Below are 23,168 nucleotides of genomic sequence, written 5' to 3' on the forward strand. Positions count from 1 at the left end.
CACTAATGCACATTTTAAGTGCCCCTTTTCAGGTGCGATAAGTACCCCTTTCCACCTCTGGAAATTTCCCTTCTAACAATGATACGTGCCCCATTTCCTTTTTTAATTAGTTACCTATCTCCTTTTCATAAATGCCCCTTTCTACTTCTTATAAATGCCCCTATCCTCATTACCAGGTCATTCGGAGAGGACCTAAAGCCGTCGCCCGTCTGGTTGCTTACTTATAATCATATATGCTTTCTTAGCAGTTAAACAACCACCACCACATGTAGTAGTAGTATGGAAATCTGGCCTCTTCTTCCATGCACACCCCTTCTGCACATATAAGAGCACATTTTTTCATTTTTCTTTTGTGTCCCAAAATTTGAAAATTTGGCCGATCGATATTTTGTTTCGTTGGGGGGGGGGGGGGGGGGGGGGTAAGGTCAGCTTTTTTGTGTCATCCATTACCACAATTAAAAAATTGAATACATATCGAATTCCATATGAATTGGCAATATTTCCTACTCCACCTGATCTCTAATATACATGTATGGATCCCCCTCCTCGCTTCTCCCTCCCGCTCTCTCTCTGTTTCTATATATCTACCAATCTACCTTTCTCTCTCTCTCTCTCTGTCTAAGAGTCTTTTTCCTTTAACTCGCTCAGCCCCCTATCTCTCTCTTACTATGCTTACTATAATAAGACTGGACGTCTTAAAAATGATACAGCACAAGTCTGACTTGTTAGAAGTTGTAATGCTGGACAATAATTTCTATACAATATTTATTAGATATACATTCTATAAAATCTGAATTTCTCAAAACGTTTGCATTCCCCAAACACATTTTAGTTGTTTTAATAACAAGTCAAAAATTCAACAATCGGTCTTCATTGCTGTTGTTAAAAATCTAAAACTTTTATTTATGAACTTATATCGTTCAGTTCGTGAACAAAGATTACTGTATTTTCCAACTGTGTCTGCAATATTTACTAAGGAAATATACTATACAAAGTATTAAAAAATTGTGTTCTCGTATATATAATCAAAGACATCCCTCGAAATAAAGTTTGTTTGGCGTTTGCTGTTACAATACAAACTGTATTGCCAAAGGAGATGATACTAACCTTCCTTCTGTTTTAAACTATGTTTTATTAGTTAAAGATTGATGACATCATTTTTCGTGATTGCTTAAAGTTCATCTATCTTTCTCACAAAGGCCCTAAGGGCCAAAATAGTGCAACTAAGGTAATAGTATTCATATTGCGATATATACCACATAAAAGACTTAATCTTCTTTTTAATACGCATGCTGAATTCATATTCTATAACATCGGCTAAGAGCATTTATATCGAAATTTCTAACATTACGAAAAATAGAACCCAAGATAATTAATTCTTTAACGTTTTAACTTCATCATTACCAGAACTTAAAATTACAGGGTACCTGTAAATGAAGAATGTTTCGATTTGAGACAAAGAAAAATGAAAGTAACATTTGTATATAATGAGAAATATTCTGCAAACCATGCAAGCAAGAAAAAAAAAAAGACATTTTCATAATCGAGGATTAATAGCCATGTTATGTAAGCAAGCTGTATTAAAGTATGTTCTTTGATGCCTTTAAATAGTGGCATTATAATACATAGAATGATTCCAGTTATTTAATTGTTACAGTTGCATGTTGGAATGACAAAAACGTTACGATCACCATGTACAGGGACTATGATAAGGATGAGGCCTTAAAAAAAAAAGTTTTATTGCCCTTTGCGACCGTCTTTTAGAGACCGCAATCAAAACTGAGAAATATCAGCCCGAAAAGGGAGAGAAAAAGAAAGAAAAAAAAGTATTTAAACAAAATTTTTTTTTTTGACCGACCGACCCATGTTTTGGCACCTAACGGGCAATACAACATTTTTTTTTAGGCCTGATTGCATGACGCTGGTAATTTGTTATCAATCTACAGACTGAGTTTGAATTTGTAATTCATGTACATTTTTATTCTGACCCCTTATGAAAAAAGGGCGTGTCAAACTGGACTCCACCTAAAAAATTGCATTAAAAAAATATTGTTTACGATTAAAAAATATATATATATATATATATATAGTACTGTACATAGTTTACCATTACAATATTGATATCTATACAAATATATTTTGGCCTCCCCTAGACTCCCAAGATCAGATTCTGAACCAAAATCCAATTCGTAAACATAATTCTCTAATACAAGCAAGCATAAAAGTTTTTATATCACAGAATCAGGTGATTGTAAGCGCTCTAAGAACTATTTCCATCAAAATGCATGTCATATTTACAAAATGCATCATTGACAGTCGACAGGAAAACGTGTGCAATTACCTTGGTTAAGAACTACTGTATATGCATATGCCTTCAAATTTAACGTCTTTCACTCAACCCAAGTTTTATAATTGCAATATCTATCCTCCACATTACCACATATCTAAGGTCAAATTTATTACCATTAATTCTTTTGGTCCATCGCCAGCGACGAATTTGAAATTAAATAAAAAATCATTTAGCTTTTCGGTTATAATTCTTAAGTATTTTGTGTCACCGACAGGATAAAAATCACGCATGACATTCCTTCTTATGGTCATAATTGAAAAAATTATCTCATGCATTGGATTGAGAGCTTCCTTCATTAAAAATAGAAGTCGAGTATGGATTATTAGGACTAGATGGTGTGGGTGGTCCGCTGGTGGGTATAGGATGTTGTTCCTCTCCTCCGTTAGATGTTGCTACAGCAGACTGAGAGAAAGGATTCTTGGAATTGGTTGGTGATGATGCTTCGTTAGGAGTCGACACGTCTTCATCCTGAGTATATATGTTAAAGGAATATGGTGGCTCAGCACCAGTTGGACTAGGACTAACCGTTGAGGACGTCGTACGAGGTACATCATATTCAGACGGGACCTTCCTCGTCGAATCATCCCCTTGAGGGACTGGTACATCGTACTCGGATGGGACAGCCCTCGTTGAGTTATCTCGATGTGGAAGTGGTGGTGGGATGCTGGTCGATATTGGGCGAGGCGGCTCCTTGTCCGGAAAGATTGCAGTTGAGTAAGAGCTATCTAAATTTAATGGATTCCGAGCACTTTTAACACTCGTTGGGTCCGAAGAGTAGTCGTTTTCCTTTACAGGACGGGCATCCGTTACATCAGGATCTCTCGCGAATTCATAGGGGTTCTCGTGTTGCGCTACTTGACCATTATTATGAAGATAGCCTCCTGTAGCGTAAGGGTTCTCCTTCTCGAAGTCATCCTTCGTGTCTTTAGGATTAGGGGATATCGCACAGGCACCACGAACCTCAGTTCCATCGATGTCAGAGTAAATGTTGTTTGTGAAGGTCATGGACATGTTGGGATCGTCTAACTTACCCTTTGGTGGAAGGGGTGGGCCTGCTGTAGCACCGAGTGTCGTCGGTATGCTGATACTATCCGTGTGTGGATTGGCGAACACTGTCGGTTCATAATCCTCAAATTTCTCTCTCCTATCCCTAAAAACAATCACACAAAACATTACAAACTGGTTTATTCACATAATTTCCGAGTAAAATAAAGTAAATCAGATGTCCACAAATCAACAGGTGAAGGCAGTGTCTCCTAAAAATGGATCGTCTTCCATCCCCCCCCCCCAACAAAAAAGATCTTCATCTCTTCTGTTTATGTATTCACCGCCCATGATTTAAACACTGCACATAGTCGGAAACGGTGATCAATATAGTTTAACATGACACGGCTTGAATTATGGAATGAATTACTCCAGTGCCATGTTTGCACGGCACCGGGATTAAGAAAAATTAAGAAAAAACACACTTCCAAATTTTTTTTTTTTTGTGGTCACATAATTCAGGCATTTCAACAAAGGTATGACATAATCACAAACTACGCAAATATACTTGGATATATATGGATTATGAATTGAACATACCTACGAACTTTGTAGAAACACATGCCTGCTGACAAGATAACTATGATGATAATTATTCCGATCAGCACAAAGTACCAGTAAGCGAAGCCTCCTCCCTGAAAGAAAATTGAATAATCAATTGACTTAAATTGACCAGCGACAATAACATTAGTACAATACATCATTAAGCATAAATAAAAGATGACGCTAAAAATAATTTGTAGAAGTAATCATAATATTATGTGAAAATGTGTTATCGTCATTGCATATCCCTTTGCCAATTTTCTTCTTTTGGATTTGGTTTTCTTCTTAAAGAATGGGGTTAATTGCATTATGACAACAACAAAAATGGTCATACATATACCGGTGCACATCAACGTGATTAAACATATTCAAGATTTTCAATCTCAACTACTTGCCATCGTCAAGTAACAAAACGCAGTAAATGCATGCCATTTGTATACACTATGCAAATCAGTTACCTCTTGTAATAAAGTATGAATGAAATTTAAAAAATAGAAGAAAAAAGAAAGAATCGAATTAGATTTAAATAGGAGTGATATAACAAAAGAAGGAAAATACACATGTTTGAAATAAGAAAATTCGTGATCTTACCTGATCTCCCGTCCGAGCCGCTAAAACTGCAATAAAAAGTTAGAAAAAGAATTTGCTTAAGGTCATTTTTTTAAAGATGTTTATCATCTAAAAAACTACCGAATTAAGAGTGATAATCTGATCTGATTGATGTACTTCACATATAACCTAACATTACACTTACTTCCAATTTTGGATTGGCATAGACTTAGTGATCTGATATTTCAAACATTCATAACTTTGCTGTTATTGTACGGTGGCCAAATCTTTCGAACTTTCGCCATTCTGTTTATCTATTTTTCTGCTTTCTTAGACATGAACAGGGGTCCATAGCCTGTCATCATGTTATAATTGTTCCAGTCCCAGTATCATTGTAAATTGTCTTTAAAGATTGGCTGAATAAATTGAATTGAATATAGTTGAAATCGGTTGGACTGCCCTTTAGGTATAAACATAATGTACTCGGTCATCTGTTGTTGATTTTTTTTATTGTCCCATACATTGGTATAACTTTGGGTAATTTAATTTTGTGTAATATAGATGGTAAATGAACAGCCGATTTAAATTAAATAAAACAAGGAATAACATATCCACAATCCTCTATCATTCCCCATTTCAATTAAATGATTTTCTACCTTTCTTATTATTTAGATTATTTTATCGCCGTATAAAGCTCTGCGTCTTAATCCACAATAGCATTAGAAGATCAATTCAATTAACCATACTCACATAGTTCACAGTTGATTCCTGCATAATTTTCTTGGCATTGGCAATTGTAATAGACGGAACCATTCACCTCAGTTAAGACCTGGCATCTTCCATCGTTCTGGCATGGGCTAGAAAAACATAGCTCTGTGGGAGTCTCACAAAGCTCGCCTGAAAAGTCATCTGTACATACACACCTGGAAAGAAGACAACGCATAAATGGTACATGGAATATTATCACAATATTATGATGGCAAAAATGTATGTCCAAACAGTCTTCATACATTATCAGGATACGAAAACAAAAGCTCCACGAACCAAATAGAGAAGACAATAGGGACTTTTAGATTTGCTTGGACTGATACGTGTGACGTCCATTCAAGGCAGTGCATTAAAAGGACGTCGATCGTAGCAATCCCCATTGTCTTCGTGCGAATCTAAAAGTCCCTAACATCTGACTTTACCACCGAGGAAAAAATAGCTTAAATGATCACCAGAAACTAGTTGTGTCACCTTGAACATAGTCATTAGATAAACTGTCTCAGAATATTGATTCTGAGACACCATTTTTGCCTTTACCTTTGTTTAGATTACCCTTATAGCTGTAAAAGAAATCTTTTATGAGGTAAGTGAATCGGAGAATAATTCACCAAGTTAAAGTTAACTTTTGGCGTTTCAGAGCTAACAAACATGGAGGGTAGGTTGACGTAGTTTTAAAGATATTACAATAGCAAATGAGAGTAAATTAACATTTATCCCCAGCAGTCTTTACCACTATGCACTAACTCGACCCAAGCGACTTACTGGTAGCTACCATTGATGAGCAGACACGTTCCTTCATTATAGCACACACTGGTACGACACAGTCCTGGAATGGGAGTCGGTTCCGGAGGTTTGGTGTTGCAATCGTAACTCCCATTTACATTGGCACAGATCTTGTTGGATGGACACGCTTGTTCATCCTGGCATTCATCAATGTCGATTTCACATAGTAGACTTTGGTATCCGGTCGACGCACATTGGCACGTGAAACTGTCAAGACTGTCCTCGCACCTTCCGCCATTCTGACATGGAGAGCTTGAGCACTCATCAATCTCAGTGTCACAGTAGACACCGGTATACCCTGACATGCAACTACAGGTGTAGTTATTCACACCGTCTTGACAAGTTGAATTATTCTCGCACGTGTTATCCACACATTCGTCTATGTTCACTGTACAGTTCTCTCCAGAGTAGCCAGGCCAACAGTCGCAGGTGTATCGTCCGACTTGATCTGTGCAGTTACCATAAGAACAAGGGTCGGGATCGCACTCATTGACATCCTCCTCACAGTTCTCACTTTGAAAGCCAGCTCGACATACACAAACATATCCACCAACCATATCTACGCATGACGCGTTGTTCTGACATGGTTTGGATGCACACTCATCTCGAATATCTAACTCACAGTATGTTCCTCCATACCCCTCTGTGCAATTACAGGTAAATTCATTAACGCCATCTTGACAGGTGCCATTATTCAGACAGTCCACTCCGATACATTCATCGATATCTACATCACAGAAAACACCGGAGTAACCTGGATCACAGATACACTCCAGGACGTGATTGTCATTTTCACCCAGGCATGTTGCACCATTTTGACAGGGGTCAGAGTCACAGAAATCGATCTCGAATTCACAGTTGGCACCGCTATACTCTCTTGGACAATTACATTGGTACTGGTTGAGTTTATTCTCGCACGTGCCTCCGTGTTCACAGGGGTCTGAAGAACACTCGTCTTTGTCGTTGCAGTTCTTACCTGCAAAATAAATGTTGAAAGCTTTTTGAGTATGTTAGAATATCGTACCTGATATTATTTTCTCTACATAGTTTCGTTTTGTTTTTCTTCTCCTTTTTTTGTTGCAAATCTCAAGATTCTAAAATTAAAAATCACGTAAGCCCTAACTGAAAGTGTATAAATGATCAACTGTAGATGTATTTGCTGTTACCTTGTGTACCAGCTGGGCAGTTACAGCTATAATCAGCCAAGAGATCTGTACAGGCTGCGTTGAACTGACAAGGATCTGAATCACATTCGTTGATCTCCTGTTAATGAAATAAAGAAGAAGATTGAATTAATTGATTAATATTTCTTGGTAGTTGGTACCAAACATAATACAAATTCAGTAAACACTAACAGGCGACGAAAGAGGGGGGGGGGCTATGACACCATCTTCAGCACTACCCTCCCCCCCCCCCCACACACACACACACTTTTACAAATTTGCACAGGTCAATGTAAACGAGTGAATGATTAAATGCTAAGTACAGTAATATTCTACAGGACGTACTTTCTGCCCACCACTGACCATTGTGTCGAGAAAATATCAATATTATGTATAAATCTTGAGCGGAGATTCTCTAGCGGAAAAAGGCAAATGATTGAATATTAGGCCAGACTACTAAACATTCCAGATAATCAAAAGCAACGTCACTTAATTCGACTGATTTGAACGCCGAGTTCGACACCTAGCTAGCTCGGAAAAGAACTCGAAGAACAACTTGGGATATAGGGCCTAATATAGAACACAAGTATTTACTATGATATTATTATCTATAGCCATACATAATTTTTGTTTGTATTGTTGTTAATGCCTTATTCTTTAAGTCACCGTCAATACTGTCGTCACTAAATCTTTTCTATAGCCATACATACTTTTTGTTTGTATTGTTGTTAATGCCTTATTCTTTAAGTCACCGTCAATACTGTCGTCACTAAATCTTTTCTAACGGCAATGGGCCATCTGTACTAGTTTGGCTAGGAGGGGTTAGACCACACAGCAAGGTCACTGACAGGTCCTATCAACTCAGCCCCCAATTAACATTTAAAAAAAAGAGGATCATGGAGGACCAATGGTCACCGATTAGGCATTGTTTTCTATATAGAGGGAACAAGTAGTACAGTGGGCCTTTAAACAAAAATCGAAATCGAAACTGAAATTGAAATGAGATAATTGTTTATCCCTGGTAAAAGGAGACAAAAACATGTCAGGTCGCCAATGCGGCGCTGTGTGGAGGAATGTATCGTTAAGGGTGAGTACACACTAGATACAGCTAGACAAAGCGTTAGCTCTACACACGTACACCATCAACCATTCAAACCCTAATCCAAATGAATATTTTCAAAATCATGGCTTACTATACTGCAGTAAGATCCTTTCCATCCTGAGTGACAAACCCTAGCTCCTGTAATATCATTACAATCATAGTGGCCTTCACTATTGTCTCTCGCTAAACAATATGTGCTGCAGCCTGAAGACGTTCCGTAGTAATGCACATCGCAGTAAACCTTCACGGCAACCCTCGTTCTAACAAACAGAATAAAAAAAGAACACATATTTATAATTCTCCTATATGGAAATGCTGTTACTTTTGTGAATATCAGTTCCGAAGAAGCATGCCTTGTTCTATATAATTATCTAGAGATAGTAGATGATCAAACTGATTACAAATACCGTTAACACAATCATAAATCAAATCACGTATTATCAGAGAGTGGATTTTGAATTATCCTAATAACCAATATACCTTTTCTCAAACGTAAAGTTTATACAACTTTTACTGATGATGTGTAACTAATCGTTAGTCCTGTTTGGATGTTTCTAGTACACAAATTTGATCATGGGCAGATGAATGGCACTTAGTCTGTAGACTTCACCTATGATATGTTAATGTGATCCACAAAATATACCATTAATACTATTATTTTCACGATCTATCAATGCACGCCTCTTCGTAGAAAAACAAATCAGCATATCAGCTTTTTCTTCAGATTCCAAGAACCCAGTTACCTTTGCAGTTGAGAACTATAATAGCATTAGAGAGTTCCGAATCCAAGTTGAAATCCTACCTTCTTTTACAGCACTGCTCCACATGAGAATATGGCACTCATTCAGACTCTTATATATTTCCCCTTGTGTGCCTCCAATAGAAAGTTCTAGAAAATGGCGCAATAACATTGCCTAGTACCACAAACAATTTTAAAGACGAATACAGTTAGTGTATTTGAAGATGGACACTACAAGTTGAATTTACTTACAGAGATGTTCCTGCTCCATTCTGTGTCACGGTGTGTTCTGTTGCCAAAGCTGATGTTCGATCGGGACTATATGGGTAATTGTAGCCGTAATAATCTATCTTGTCGTCTGCATTAGATGGATCATAATCCCAAACTTCAATCTTGGACCTGAATCCAGACTATGGAAGATACAAAAGTAATAGATTGAAGATGGACAAGAACTATGTATAAGCAGACACGGCTGCCTGACTCCCCCCCCCCCCGAAAATTATTTTTAAAAATAGCAGTACCCACCTCACGAATAGTAGGGCAACGAGATTGGCTGACTATGTAATTTGTATTTCAAATCTATTGCATGAGATGGCTAACTCTTTCTCAACATATAAACAAAGTTTATTACTTTTTCTTTCCACCCACGCCTTCGCGCGCTCGCGAAATTTAGAAGCTTGAAAGCATATATTCGGGTTAGCTCCCGTGGCGAAAATGGCCCGTGAGCCAATGCCTCTACACAATGATACGTGCAAATTGTATAGATTATCATAAATGCACATGTAGACTTTCGTGTCAATTTTCAAACTAAGACTAATCCAGAAAGAGCGATGTAAAAAATGGTAAGATAAGTGAGAGAGAGAGAGAGAGAGAGAGAGAAGGAAAAAAAAAGAAATAAAAAAAGAGACAGGTGTCTTATTCAAATGGTTAAGCACTTGGCTTGAAATGCGAAGATCAAGGGTTCGATCCCTTGAAACGGCACTAATGTCCTTTGGCAAGGCATTAATCTACAGTTACCACTCCATACCCAGAAGAGAAATGGGGACCTGGTAGGAAAATGAAAGCCCTTGTGTTAGTAATTGCCATATGGCCTCATGGTGACCATATGGTAGGAATACTTCCCAGCGAGGGGAGATGGTGCACATTGTGCGTGAATGAATCCGATGACCAGGGTAATAATATCTGTAAAACGCTTAGAGACGGTATTTCGTATTAGGCGCTTTATAAATCCAGATTATTATCATTATTATTATTATTTATTACTATTTTTAATTTTAAAAAAGATGTACTTACCGACCATGAACTGATTGTCAATACAATTGGGTTGACTAGATTGCTGGCTAGAGATTTCGGGAAGTCAAAATCATCGTTGTTTTCAAAGAGGCGGTCCGTTCGAAAGTTGCCATAAGCACAATCGGTCATATCGTTATTCCTGAATACAGGAAGATATTAAACGGAATGAAGGCTAAACATATGAGGAAAATGCAGTGAGATGGTACAATTTGATCAATACAATTAGAGCAATGGCATTTTAAGCTGTAATACGGGTTCGTCGATGAACATGATAAAGTGGTTAAACGTACATACATGTACATATTCAAATGTAGAAGCTGAATTACAGTTATTAAATGACGACATTAGAATGACTTTTGGCTAAAGCAAATTAATATCTTAATTCTTAAATTAAACTATCTTAAAAAAGGGTCTTCTATTCAAACTTATGCCTTATGAGTATTAGAGATAATAATTTAATCGCTCATCAATATCATCATCATCATTATCATATAACCAAGAACAAAAGTTATCGGCTAAAAACAAGGTTTCTTGGCTGCTTCAAGTGAAGTTTGGTACTGTTCATGTTTATGTTGATGCACTTTAAAATATCTTCTTTTTGATATGTATGAACATAAAATTGTCTTTCGATTAAAAAGCGTGTATCAATGAAAATGGAAAAATGTGGTGACAGCTGTAAGACAGAAACAAATGCCATCATGGATCTTATTACCCTCTGTAGACATCGAAGCAGAGATTGAATCTGTTGTCGCAACTACTACCACATCCGAAAATGGTGGCGTCGCAACATCCCCCGTCAAGTTCTATGTGACCGGTGTTTTCGAAGTCTACAAGTTCGAATGACACTTTGACTCTGCCATGGATCTGTGATGTGAAAGAAAAGATAAAGACACAATTGTACACGTGAAAATCTTCGGTTGTATACATAAAAAAGAATCAATACATAATTCTAAATTGTTAATAACATTACACGTTCAACTCTCATCGAGCTTCATCATGCAGGCTCGTGTTGCTCATTTTCTATTTTGGAGACAAAATTGTTTCCTTTTAGAGTTATTTTGTATAGGTGTGTACGAGGCGAGAGTGAGGGCTAGCGAGGGATATACATGTAAGCCTAGAGAGGCTGCAGCCCCTTTCAACAATGCGATTAAAAATATTAAAACAAATTAATATTCGAGAATCGTTTTGGGGAAATAGCCACCTTATTCCCTTTTTGCTCCTCGCACGCAAATTTTAAAAACAAGTGAATATTCTGGCAAGAGACGACAGCACCGATGACAAAAGTATGCCTGTATGGTTTTGCAGGCCCGACAGCCTCTGAATGTCTAAACATTTTGTTCATTTAAGGAAAATGTTTAAAAATTAGGAATTACGTGTATAAAGCAGTTGGAGAATATGAGGCCAAGTGCTATGAACAACAATGAATTATTTATCATCGTCTGCTCGCAACTAGTGAATCATTATCGACGGGAAAAATCGGAAGAGACTTTGGAAGCAGGGATCGAAACACTTGATTCTTGCATGACCCTAAATCCGGTTATCAAAGTTTCTTTTGATGAACTTATATCTCGCTCAAGAAAACATACAACCGTGTGGCAGTGGTTCTTGTAACACAATAAGTCATTTCCTTTGTTGTTACTTTCTTTCTTCCCATTTCTGTCGACTCGAGCCTGTTAAAGTGACTCGTTAATATTGTTGAAGGTTGATGAAAAAACTGCGTAATTTTTGTATGAAATGTTACTTATTATATTCCTTTTACTGGATCAACCCTTTAACAGGCAAAAATTCCCGAAAAAATTATTTAACCAAAAAGATATTAATAGTTTTCTCTCAACCATTTTTGAATTTTCCCAACTGTTTTTCGATGAAAAAAAGATATTGTGCGACAAATTCAATGATAGAATACCTGCGTATCGAATTTTGATGACACAAATCAGCTGGTAATTTAAATCAGAACGCAAACAAAAAGTACGAGTATCAAAGACCTGTAACAGTTTGCGATCATGTTGCTACTGAATTATATTACCTTTTCTGCTTATCTAAAAAAAACACAGAGACAACGTGCAACTAAGACGATTATCATGAACTCCTTACTGACAATCGCAAGATTGGAACATAACTCATCATTATATCAAGTAATATATAGTTAAGAAAGCAATTGATTAGCTCATGTACTAAAATCACTAAACACGGAAAAAGCTATGTATACATTTTTCTGTCTCGCTAAATGCCCATCCCCCAACAAAAAACAGCAACAGCAATATAAATTATCGAAAATCTTTGAATAAAGCAAATCAGAACTGCAATGCTGCTGCTGAAAACCGGGGTGAATCCATGCTTCACTGATCACGTTCAGGCAGATGATGTCACAAATCAAACAAGCACCACAAAATAAATTATTCGTGGGAATCGCTGCAACTCTACAATAGAAGTATAGAAAAGGCTCTATTGAGTCTATTGGCTGCCATCGTTGTTGATAAAGTCATTCCCATATATGGAAATATATTTCCAGGCTTACGGGAAACCACTCCCACAAACTTCAACGGTTGATATAGGTTTTAAGTTTAATTAGAAATATTAAAACCTTCTTCATTAATGACAGAAGCTTGTTAAGGGGTTCACAGGATACACCTACGAAGCAGAGGCAGATCCAATATTTTTCAATGGGAGTAGTAACTTAAAAGAGCAATAATCCAACCCCACACCCCTTCGTACATAGTCCGCCTATAAACGAAGTTTGGATCATGATAACATTTCATGAGAACATGAATTGACACGAATATATTATACACGTATACTTCCTTGTTTATTTAAGGACGATTTGGAATTGTTAAGTATTACATACTCCCAACAAAGTCACACAAGGCATGCAATAATACCATATAATTATGAAGGCTATACAGACTTTTAAAAGGGGTTTAGAATCCATTAGTTATCTCCACTGTTTATACGTATCTTTCTCTTGTTACTCATTTGCACATAATGCCCAAACAAGTTCACAATAATCCAGGACGAACACTGACAGGTAGGTCCTATTGTCATAAATAAAACGTTACGGATATGAAAAGAAATACATGTTGTAAACTCTGTGGTGTAAAAAAACCGGATATATTGGGGCACAGGTTTGATGAACAATGGAATAAATTATAATTGAGATTATTATTCCCTTCGTCATCTTAGAATACAATCTAAATTATTGAATAGAACACAACAATGTGAGGAAATTCTTGGAAAGCAAATGCAGTGTTTTGTAAAAATCGAACCTCATATCAACATATAAATAACTTTTTAGTCAAAATTACACCCAAATAGTACAGCTCATAGTACAGTATGACAACTTGGTATATGGTGACGAGCAAACCGGGTAATTTTGTTTGCTGAGAACTGGTATGATGTGAGAAGAATGATGGTAGTAGGTAACATTCATTCCAACTCCCTGGTAACACAGTAAGTTCCTTGATCTTTTTTTTCTGTTTACAAATGTTTGCATAATAACTGAAGCAGGTTTCCATCAAGAAATTGAGAAAGATTGACAGACACATTGGCTAGCCTGAAGTTGCAGCCAACTACACACATCAACCGAATCCAAATAGGCCTAACTCAAATATTTGTTAAGATTTTAAAAATCATATAAAAGAGACGAACAGTGCTGATACTGAACAAAGTCCAGTTTGGTCAATAAGGGACTACATGTACCTCACGACTGCCGCAACGACGAATACCATAATAAGAAGAAAGTAACGTTGGCTCAACTAGCACGGCATTCGATGGTTTTGACCTCACTAGCAACTTCCAGGTGACCTACCTATATAGACAACTTACATGTACCTACTGTCAAAGGCTACTTTTAAACTAAGTGTACCGGGCCGGATAATTTTCTTTCTTGCTTTGTTGATGTGTGACATATATTATGTAAACATAATGTAAACATAATATTAAAGATCAACAAAATTTGCGAATTATTGTTTACTTTGCGGTGTATACTTGAAACGGTGAGCATGAATATCAAGGCAGTGGTAATGGAAGTTATAATTAAGACAAAATAATCATCTAGGTCTAATGGTAAATATTCATATCTGCAAAGCATGCTTAAAGCACATTCACAGCTTTTAAAAGCGAACTAAAAAACAACTTAAGATTGGCTTAGAGCTTTGTTGATAAATACAAATCTGGAAAAACTTTTATTAAGCAAAGATTAATGCCATGAGCGCCCAGCAGAGGCAGATACCGGCGATATGCCTTATAGAAAAAACTCCTCCTCCTCCTCCTCCTTCTCCTCTCCACCATCAGCATCACTTCACCACCATTATCATTGCAATGGAATTATGGAAAATTGGAAATATAATCACAAATTTAAGGTGTGGCAGCTTGTCTTTTCTCTACACATTTTAAAAAAAAACATTCGGCCATAACCTAAGTATGCAGCAAAATGTAATTGGAGAATCATACCATTCGCCAAGACTAAAAAAGACAAAACATGGCAACCAAATTTAAGGTGTGCAAATAAACTAGTACTACATCAAATAGTACAAGATAAATATGTCTTCATCTGTAAAGAAAAAAATCCATGATTCAAACACAAGGGTTGAGTCGGGTTGACAGGCTTGAACAATTACACGAGAAATTCACTCTCTATTAGGTCACGTTATGAATTTGATTAACTCTATTTTTTGACAAAAAAGTGGAGAATATCGGTAAATTCGTCATAATTTCTTGTTCGTTCATACTTCTATCATTTTGATCTGTGAAAAAAAAAATCAAATAATAAATCATTTTCATTCCTAGAAGTTAGAACATATTCACATTTCCCAATAACGATAACAGTATACGCCTACTGGTAAAAAGAAATGAGAATTTGTGTTTTCTATGAAAATTATCTTTTAAAAAATCGAACATAGAAAAAAGTCATGGTCAGTAATTTGTCAGAAGGGACCCCCTCCCCTCGACCCACATCTTTAAAATGTGCTAGCGGCTAGCCCCACCGGGAGTATAACATGCGAATGAACAAAATGTATGAATGGTATTTGATCACTTTATGTTTATGGGCTTGCAACAGAATGTGCTCTTTGGTATTATGTTGAATTGCGACACAATGCGTTGGAAATACCCGTTAAAATGTCTGAATGCCCTCCGTGGACTCACGGATATAAAGCAATATAGAAAGAGATAGGGAGAGAGAAGCGTGCCCAGCTGATCAATGAATATATTGTTGTTGTTTTAGGTGATATTATTATTAATATCATTATCATCTTTTTTACACGTCTTATTGTTATAATAAGTGTTATTATTATTAATATTAATATTGTAATTACATGTTTATTGTTATCATGTTTATTATTTCTTTAATTCTTTATTACTTCTAATTATATCATTATTATTATTTTGGTGTTGACTATAAAACTAATAATACTAATAATTATCATTGTTATTATTATTATCATCATCATTTTCCTCCTCTTTTCCCTTTTTTAATCCCGTTAAATCTCCTTCTGTCTTGTTTTTCTTCCTTCTTTTTTACTGTGATGTAACTCAAACCTTGTAATCTTGTATTGAACGAGAGCTGTTTTTGTATGAAAGCCGCAGACCTACATGTAAGCGGTAGGAATAGTAGGGTACCTTTACCATAGTGCTTAGACATACTACCTCTAAACCGTCTTTCAACGCAAGCCATAATACATGATAGAAATGCAAGATTAGAAACTATTCAATCAACTGTAACCATATTCGGGGGCAGGTTAGGAATGTCATTTTGTTCAGGCCAAGAACTACCATAATAGTTTCACCTTGAACTGTAAGCTTAGCTTAGCTCTTTCAACATGGTCACGACAAGAAGTGAGAAATCGCAGGATTTAAATAGCGAAGGACATAGGCCTATAGTTTTGCTAAGACTACATGTAGATGCAGGAACTGGGAACGCAACAGTTTAGATTTACGGCATTGTCATCACATGAATAATAGTCATAATCATAATACTCATATTTCCTATATCATACTTCTTAGAAAAAATAACCAGTTTGATTAACGTTTTCGTGTAGGCAATTGTTGAAGACAATTCCAAATTACATATTCTGAACGTATGCAATTTCAAGTAAAGGATGGTAATCAAAAGTTCACGATGAGGTCACAACTTGTCGGACATCAGGATGAATAAATCACCAAAACAGAGAGAGAGAGAGAGAGAGAGAGGGGGGAATGGGGAGGATGGAATAGTATTGTAGTTAATATTATCGTATGTATATTTTGTAAGTCACTACTAGTGAATAGAGAAGCAAAAACGCCGAACGAACACAACGAGATGACAATTCTATATAAATATAGGCCTATAAATATAATACAAACATTTCACAACACATTTTGGGGACGATATCATTGTCGAAAGTTAAATTTGGAATCGAAGCAAATTCAATTATCTGAATTAGGCAAGTTTTGCGTAACTGAAGATACTTGTCGGATTCATACATGTAGATCTTTATGAATGAAAACACTGTATTATGTGTATATATTCTTATTACATTGTACGAATTACCACTTTCAAACTTGTCAAACTGATATAAATAAATGAGAGTAGCATACATAATATTCTTACCTGTAGTACAAATCCAGCAAGTATAACGCTCTTGATTAGTGCGTAAATCCACATCATGTTAGGGCAAATTAGACAGGTGTGGTAACATTTGGAGGTTATGATCTCACGAGAGAGAGAGAGAGAGAGAGAGAGTATGTGTAAAAGTACCTAATCGACTCAAGCTCTCCCTTGCAATGAAGTAATACGGCAAAAGTTGCTGGGTGTGTTTCTACGAGCGGACTGAACGGTGAGAGAATACTGGTACGCAAACATGAAGAAAAGAGAAATCGACTTGGATCAGTGCACACCTAACAATGGCCATTAGCCCACTAGTTTGCGTTTCCACACATGGATAGTCTACCCTGTAAAGGCACTGGTAGCCGTTTCTCGAAACAGTCATAAATCCAACTTCTTCGATATCAAATTGAAACGTGTGTTATAGAATTAACACGCGTTTCTATGGGATGTCTGCGAACTCAAGTTGACAACTGGATTCTCGCGTTCTCATAGGCTTAATACAGGAGCCATCCGGTTCCAGTAGGCAAATGGTTAATGACGGTTTTGAGAAACTGGCCCCTACTGAGGTAGTACAACACTCATTGTATGACTGGCATAAAGTTGCTTTTGAAGTACAATCAAGGTCACGATACCAATGCCGAGCCCATACATGGTCTACTAGCGTAGTAATATTGCTATAACCAAATATATATTACAAATAACTCTGTTTGTATATTGTGATGTAGTGGAAGGCTGTGGTTTTTCTTTGTTACGGTTATCATGATAAATATTTGATTTGACATGGTGCCTGGTAATCAGTGTGAAATTGAAAACAACAAAAACCAACCTTAAATGTTATTGTTTTCAATTTTGGAGTAGACTGGGAAAAAAAGGTACGACGTACATGCACCTAACTGTATTCATGTACTTATATAATTTATATTTAGTTTAATTTATTCCAAACGCGGTTAACTGATGTTTCGTTCAGCTCTATGGCCTAGCTGTTATTCATTTCGGTCTTTTCATTCAAATTTATTTGACCGAAAAGATTTGCAACCATTTACATGAACTTTTCTTTCAGTCAAAATATATATTCTGAACAAAGGTTATAGAGATCGAGATATTTTTATTGTTATTGCCCCTGTCATCGCCATGACAATACAGCTTTTCATTGTGCCTAGTGCTATTTTGATATTGTAGTACACTGTAGTGAGTAGGCGATGTGACTCATCGAACGCTGGACTTTGAAGACGATACAATCATGGACCTAGTAGGTCCATGATACAATGCCCCCCACCTCTTGATCAGCTTACCATTTATCGATCACTTGTTGCGTAACATTCCAATGACGTCACATACGTAGAATGTCGTATAGCGAGCAACCGCCCATAAATCTCCGTCATAACCTCCTTCAAATTTTGTTTCCACCGTTCCGTTTTTACCCCTCTTTCTCTGAGTCTCCCCTCCACCTCTATGTATTTCTCGTAGTCGCACCCTTTCTCTTCCTCTCTCATCCGTCATTTGATTTCTTCTATAAAACTATTGAGTTTTCCTTGTCACAAACGAACACACACACCCTCACTTTTCCCATTTATCTCTTGAACACTTTATATTTTAAAAACAAAAACAAACAAACACACCCTATCCCTTTTCCCTCTATCTTATAACTTTTTTTTTCCTTTCTCGATCTTAGAATCTTTCTATTCCACTGTGATGATCGTAGACTTCGTAGTAACGCAGTATTATCATGATAACAAAAAATTTTCTACACCAATTTTGATATTATGTTACATGGTTGCAAAAGTAATTCATGTTAATATTCATAGTATTTTACATATCTAAAATTTACTCAATATCGTTGTTTCCAGTCTAACATAATTATGTCTAAAAAAAAAAACATTTTTAAAAATCTGATTTTGTTTCATCCTAACACTACGAAGCTTTTCTTTGTCATTAGCATCATGGACAAATTGTCATTATACAAACCCAACTGGATGAATTTATTTTCTGTAATCCATATCTACATGTTCAATGTTTGATAGATGGAATGCGTGTACAATACTATTTTAGTACTTTAAACTGAACAGATTATTTACATCATCTTTCTGCTTGTGATAGAAGGGGCGTACATGGCAGTCATTGTTAGCGAAGTTGTATTGTTATATTGCCGAGGTCCACTAAACAACTTTAGCTGGTGACGAATACTGACGTCACAATGGCACCAAAATAATATCATAAAAATGAGTTTATACATGGTTGAAGGTTTCTGAAAGGACATACATTCCTGCGCGTCTCCTGTTGTTTGGTAGATCGCGACAGCTTGTGAGCGAATATGTGGGAAAATAGAATATGGACAAGTACAGTGGATGTCACGAAGATACCATTTATAGTATCTCATAAACCGAATCATCAAAATAGAATTATAATTTTTGAACTTGGATGCCATAATGATATCTCAAATCATTGATATTGCAAGAGAAAAAAACACTGAAGGGAAAAGGGGCTAGTTGAAGGGACACACTTTAACACAACTGATAAACAAATTGCAAGTTATGCCAAATAAACCATAGATAGAATATCAATTAAATTCGAGAGGATTTTCTGCGTAAAATGATGAAATAAACTGATCGATGGCAAGAAAGGCATTCTCATCCTCGAGTAATGAGGCTAGTCTCAAATCATTGCAGTCACAGATATATGGTTGTGAAATAAAGAGGCTCCTGCAAAATAGAGTTGCCCTTAAAATATTTTTTTTAATATGACACTCTAGATGCAATATGAGCAGACAGGTATAAAATTATAGATATTACGAATATGTACAATAGATATAAAGAAGAAAATGTTCTTATTGTAAAGTTCGAAATTAATGAGATCGTAAGTGTGATTATGGGAGGACAAGGTTGATGAAAAGAAAGATTAAAAGGTTTTGGTAACACACATGTATATCTTTTTACAGCGTAATATACTGAAACCTCTGAGTGATAAAACAATGAGAAACGCACAATTCAAGTCGACCTGAAATGAAGAGATAAGAGATGAGAATCATATCAATCCGGAAAAGTGCTCTGACCGAAGCGAATCTGGAAATACCAACTTATTTTTCATAACATTGCGATAAGATCATTTTACTAGCACACTTGAAACATACTTTTATGAAAGGTGATCATGGTGATTGTGTAATATGTTGTGGCCTGCGCCTTTTAAAAGAACAATAAAAGACAGTCCCATTCTCTCTCTCTCTCCATTATGGCTTTTTTTGTTTACTGATGTACAGTATTGAAAAGAATCACGCCTGTATCATAATATAATTTTTTCTTTCTCAGTGTCGATAGAAGAAATCATGATGAATATTATACAGCTACAATCACTAAAAGTTGCGTGGGTGGAATAAGTTGACAATAAACTCGATCACCTAAAACCATGTACACACTACTTTATTTGAAAACAATTTTTCCAGAACGAATTGTAAGCCATGGTGATTGTTATTGGTGGTGTCATATGTACAATGTTTTTCGGAATATCGTTCGTAACATCATACAAATGGAAAACACAAAATGATGTGTAATGGTTAAATGTGTGCGAAAGGTGGGACAACTTTTCTGTGTATATTTGCAATTCCAATGCTGAAACTCATATGGAGCCTGATACCCTTCTTCTGCTATCAGTTGAGTTTCCCCACACACAATAGTCGGCTTTCTACCAAAAGGACACTATCACTTTATACTGTCACAGGTTTAATGTCCTCTTATCAGCGAGGTGACGATATTGATGATCCTTATAAAAGGTGATATGCAAGAAAGAAATAAGCGAATGATAACCGATATGTAGACAGCTCGGCCGAGGGTAATCCCTAAATATTTTTTTTTCTCTCAAGGATTCAATTTTTTTTGGGGGAGGATTCAATTCTTCAATATTATTGATCAATCTAGTGGCTCAAAGCTTTAAACATGTTATTTACGTGTATTTCACTCAATAATTAGATTCAAGGCACGTCATTAAATTACAAGAATATTCTAGAAAAAGCACTTGCTGCGACATGCACCCAAGTTTTATGTCTCCATTGTTTTTCTTCATTACAGCTATGAGTTGAATTAAAAATGTCCATAGAGATAGATAGATTCATGCGGAATAAACATGAGCAGAGACCAATATAAACCCCTGTATAACATTAACAAGTTCTTCTCAGATAGAAGATAAACAAATTCTTTTTAGATCGATTGGTTGAAATTGTCTTTTTCAGACAAGCCATTAGCAGAGGAAGCAAAAGAAATTGAGTATAGTAGGTGGAAAGAAAACGAAATATAGATAGAGAAAGATAGAGGAACATGAGAGAGAGAGAGAAAGGGAGAGAAAGAGACATAGAGAGAAAAACAAAGAGAGAGAGAGAGAGAGAGAGAGAGAGAGAGAGGGGGGGGGAGATAATGGCAAAGAGGGAGGAGAGCATGAACTGTGAATGATGAAAATGATTTTTCAGAGATTCAGAGGTTGTCGAACATTATCCTTGTTAGAATCCCACAACTTCAAAATAGCATCGGATTATTATGACATTCAGTTTTGTTGTTAGTCAAAACAAATCAGTAATAATAGGTAATGAACCTTTTACGCGATCCGAATAGGTGCTCAAGGGGAAAAATTCCCCACCGTCTATTGATGCAATACAATCATAAGTTGGTACTTTGAAACATAATGTACTGTGACTAGTTTTCGACAAAACATCTTATTGATTTGAATAAAGCAATTCAAACATAATGACTTTATGCTCTAGTTTGTCACCAATTTTACAACTTCTACAGTGACCGTATAGTATGTATGCAAACATTAGATTTTACCTACTCACATACGCTTGAGAAAGAATATATTTGACCAAAAAAGCAATATTTGTAGTCATGAAGATAGTGTCTTATATGCATAAATATGAAAACCATTCACAACATTTTTGTTCATTGATAATAACAATCCTTTCTTATTGTCAATGCCCAAATCATGTTGATGCTTGAATTTACTGCATGTACCATGTAACATGTACCCCCAATTCAAGTCGACTTAGAGCCCATTTTTCTTCAATTTTCCCTAGAGCTTGCCCACACTTAGAATTGTTATAATTGAACCATATATAAAATCAAATTTTTTACACTGCGACCTTACAAATCTTAAAATATTTGATCGTTTCGCTCGCTCGAAAATTATTATTCAGACACCACATCTAAGTGCAAAATATGATGCTTTTGCACTATCTTGTACCGCGTAAAGAGAGAAACAAATAATTGACGTCATTCCAGGTAGTGAAATCAGACTCGTGATGATGTAGGGGAATATACCAATGTCTAAAATGGTGTATGTTCACTTTGAGGTTTCCCTTTGTAGGTGCCTCTTTTTTCTTCTTCCAGAAATTGCCCTTTTTGTTGACCCCCCCCCCCCCCCACACACACACACACTTAGGAAGACGCTCCGATTGCCCCTGGTACAAATTATGCTTTTAACGTCTCACATTTCGCGTATTGTAATCTCAACCTGAAGGCAACTAGAGTTTCATAAACAGACAATCAATGATATCACCGTAACAACACACAATTGTTACAAAGGTCATCATAATACACAATGCTTTTGAATCTACATTTTGTCTCCTCCTCATCTTTCTATTCAACCCTACCAACTTTGTTTTGTCGGGCCTAAATTTGAGGCTCACAGAACAGGGCAGTGCTTTACTTTCGATACTGTGATGGGAATTACAAGGGAGAATACCCTACCTGTTCTCGTAAATGTATGTAGTCCTGTAGAAGTTTTCAGACCCGGAAAAGTTGTTAAGTACAAGGTTTTTTTGTTGATTGTGTTCTAGATGGGTATTGAAGTAAATTCAGCTTGGTTGCCAGCTTGGCAACCTTGGGCAACTTTTTTAATAGCCATATTAGCATAATCATCTAATTAGCATATGTGCAATATGTAATAATGTTGCTACTCTCAATCCAGGCAGCCTGAAAACATGGATAATACGCCTTTTCACGGGTTTTCTATGACGAGGAATTCATTTATGACACCAGTTTTTGATTCCAAGTAATGCAATTGTCTGAAATAGCACAATGAGTATTAATGAGCTAATAAGCATGCGTACAATATATGGACTTCATTGTTATTGTTTTTCTATAAAGCCTAAAAATGGTGCAATGCAACATTGTCAATCACTTTTGAAAGACTAATTATTAATTCAAGAGAAGATGTTCAATGTAGATGTAGTATAATTAACCTAAGGGTAGCTCATACTCGGTGAAGCCAGT

The 23,168-nt window shown here is 36.3% G+C and overlaps 1 protein-coding gene across 1 annotated transcript; it reads right to left on the reverse strand.

Moving 5' to 3' along the window:
• Window positions 1-738: 738 nt before the first annotated feature.
• LOC100891837 (delta-like protein A) lies at window positions 739-17,144 on the reverse strand. Its single transcript, XM_031000441.1, has 11 exons — window positions 16,921-17,144; window positions 11,047-11,198; window positions 10,335-10,473; window positions 9,294-9,451; window positions 8,394-8,562; window positions 7,204-7,300; window positions 6,017-7,013; window positions 5,237-5,409; window positions 4,529-4,554; window positions 3,935-4,029; window positions 739-3,500 (listed from the first exon to the last, which is right to left on the reverse strand). The coding sequence occupies exons 1-11, from the start codon at window positions 16,975-16,977 to the stop codon at window positions 2,618-2,620; spliced, it is 2,946 nt and encodes a 981-aa protein (XP_030856301.1). The 5' UTR covers window positions 16,978-17,144; the 3' UTR covers window positions 739-2,617.
• Between the last annotated feature and the right edge of the window lie 6,024 nt (window positions 17,145-23,168).

The sequence above is a fragment of the Strongylocentrotus purpuratus genome, unplaced genomic scaffold (assembly GCF_000002235.5).
Source record: "Strongylocentrotus purpuratus isolate Spur 01 unplaced genomic scaffold, Spur_5.0 spur5_scaffold_6, whole genome shotgun sequence".
In the NCBI taxonomy this organism is placed as follows: Eukaryota; Metazoa; Echinodermata; class Echinoidea; order Camarodonta; family Strongylocentrotidae; genus Strongylocentrotus; species Strongylocentrotus purpuratus.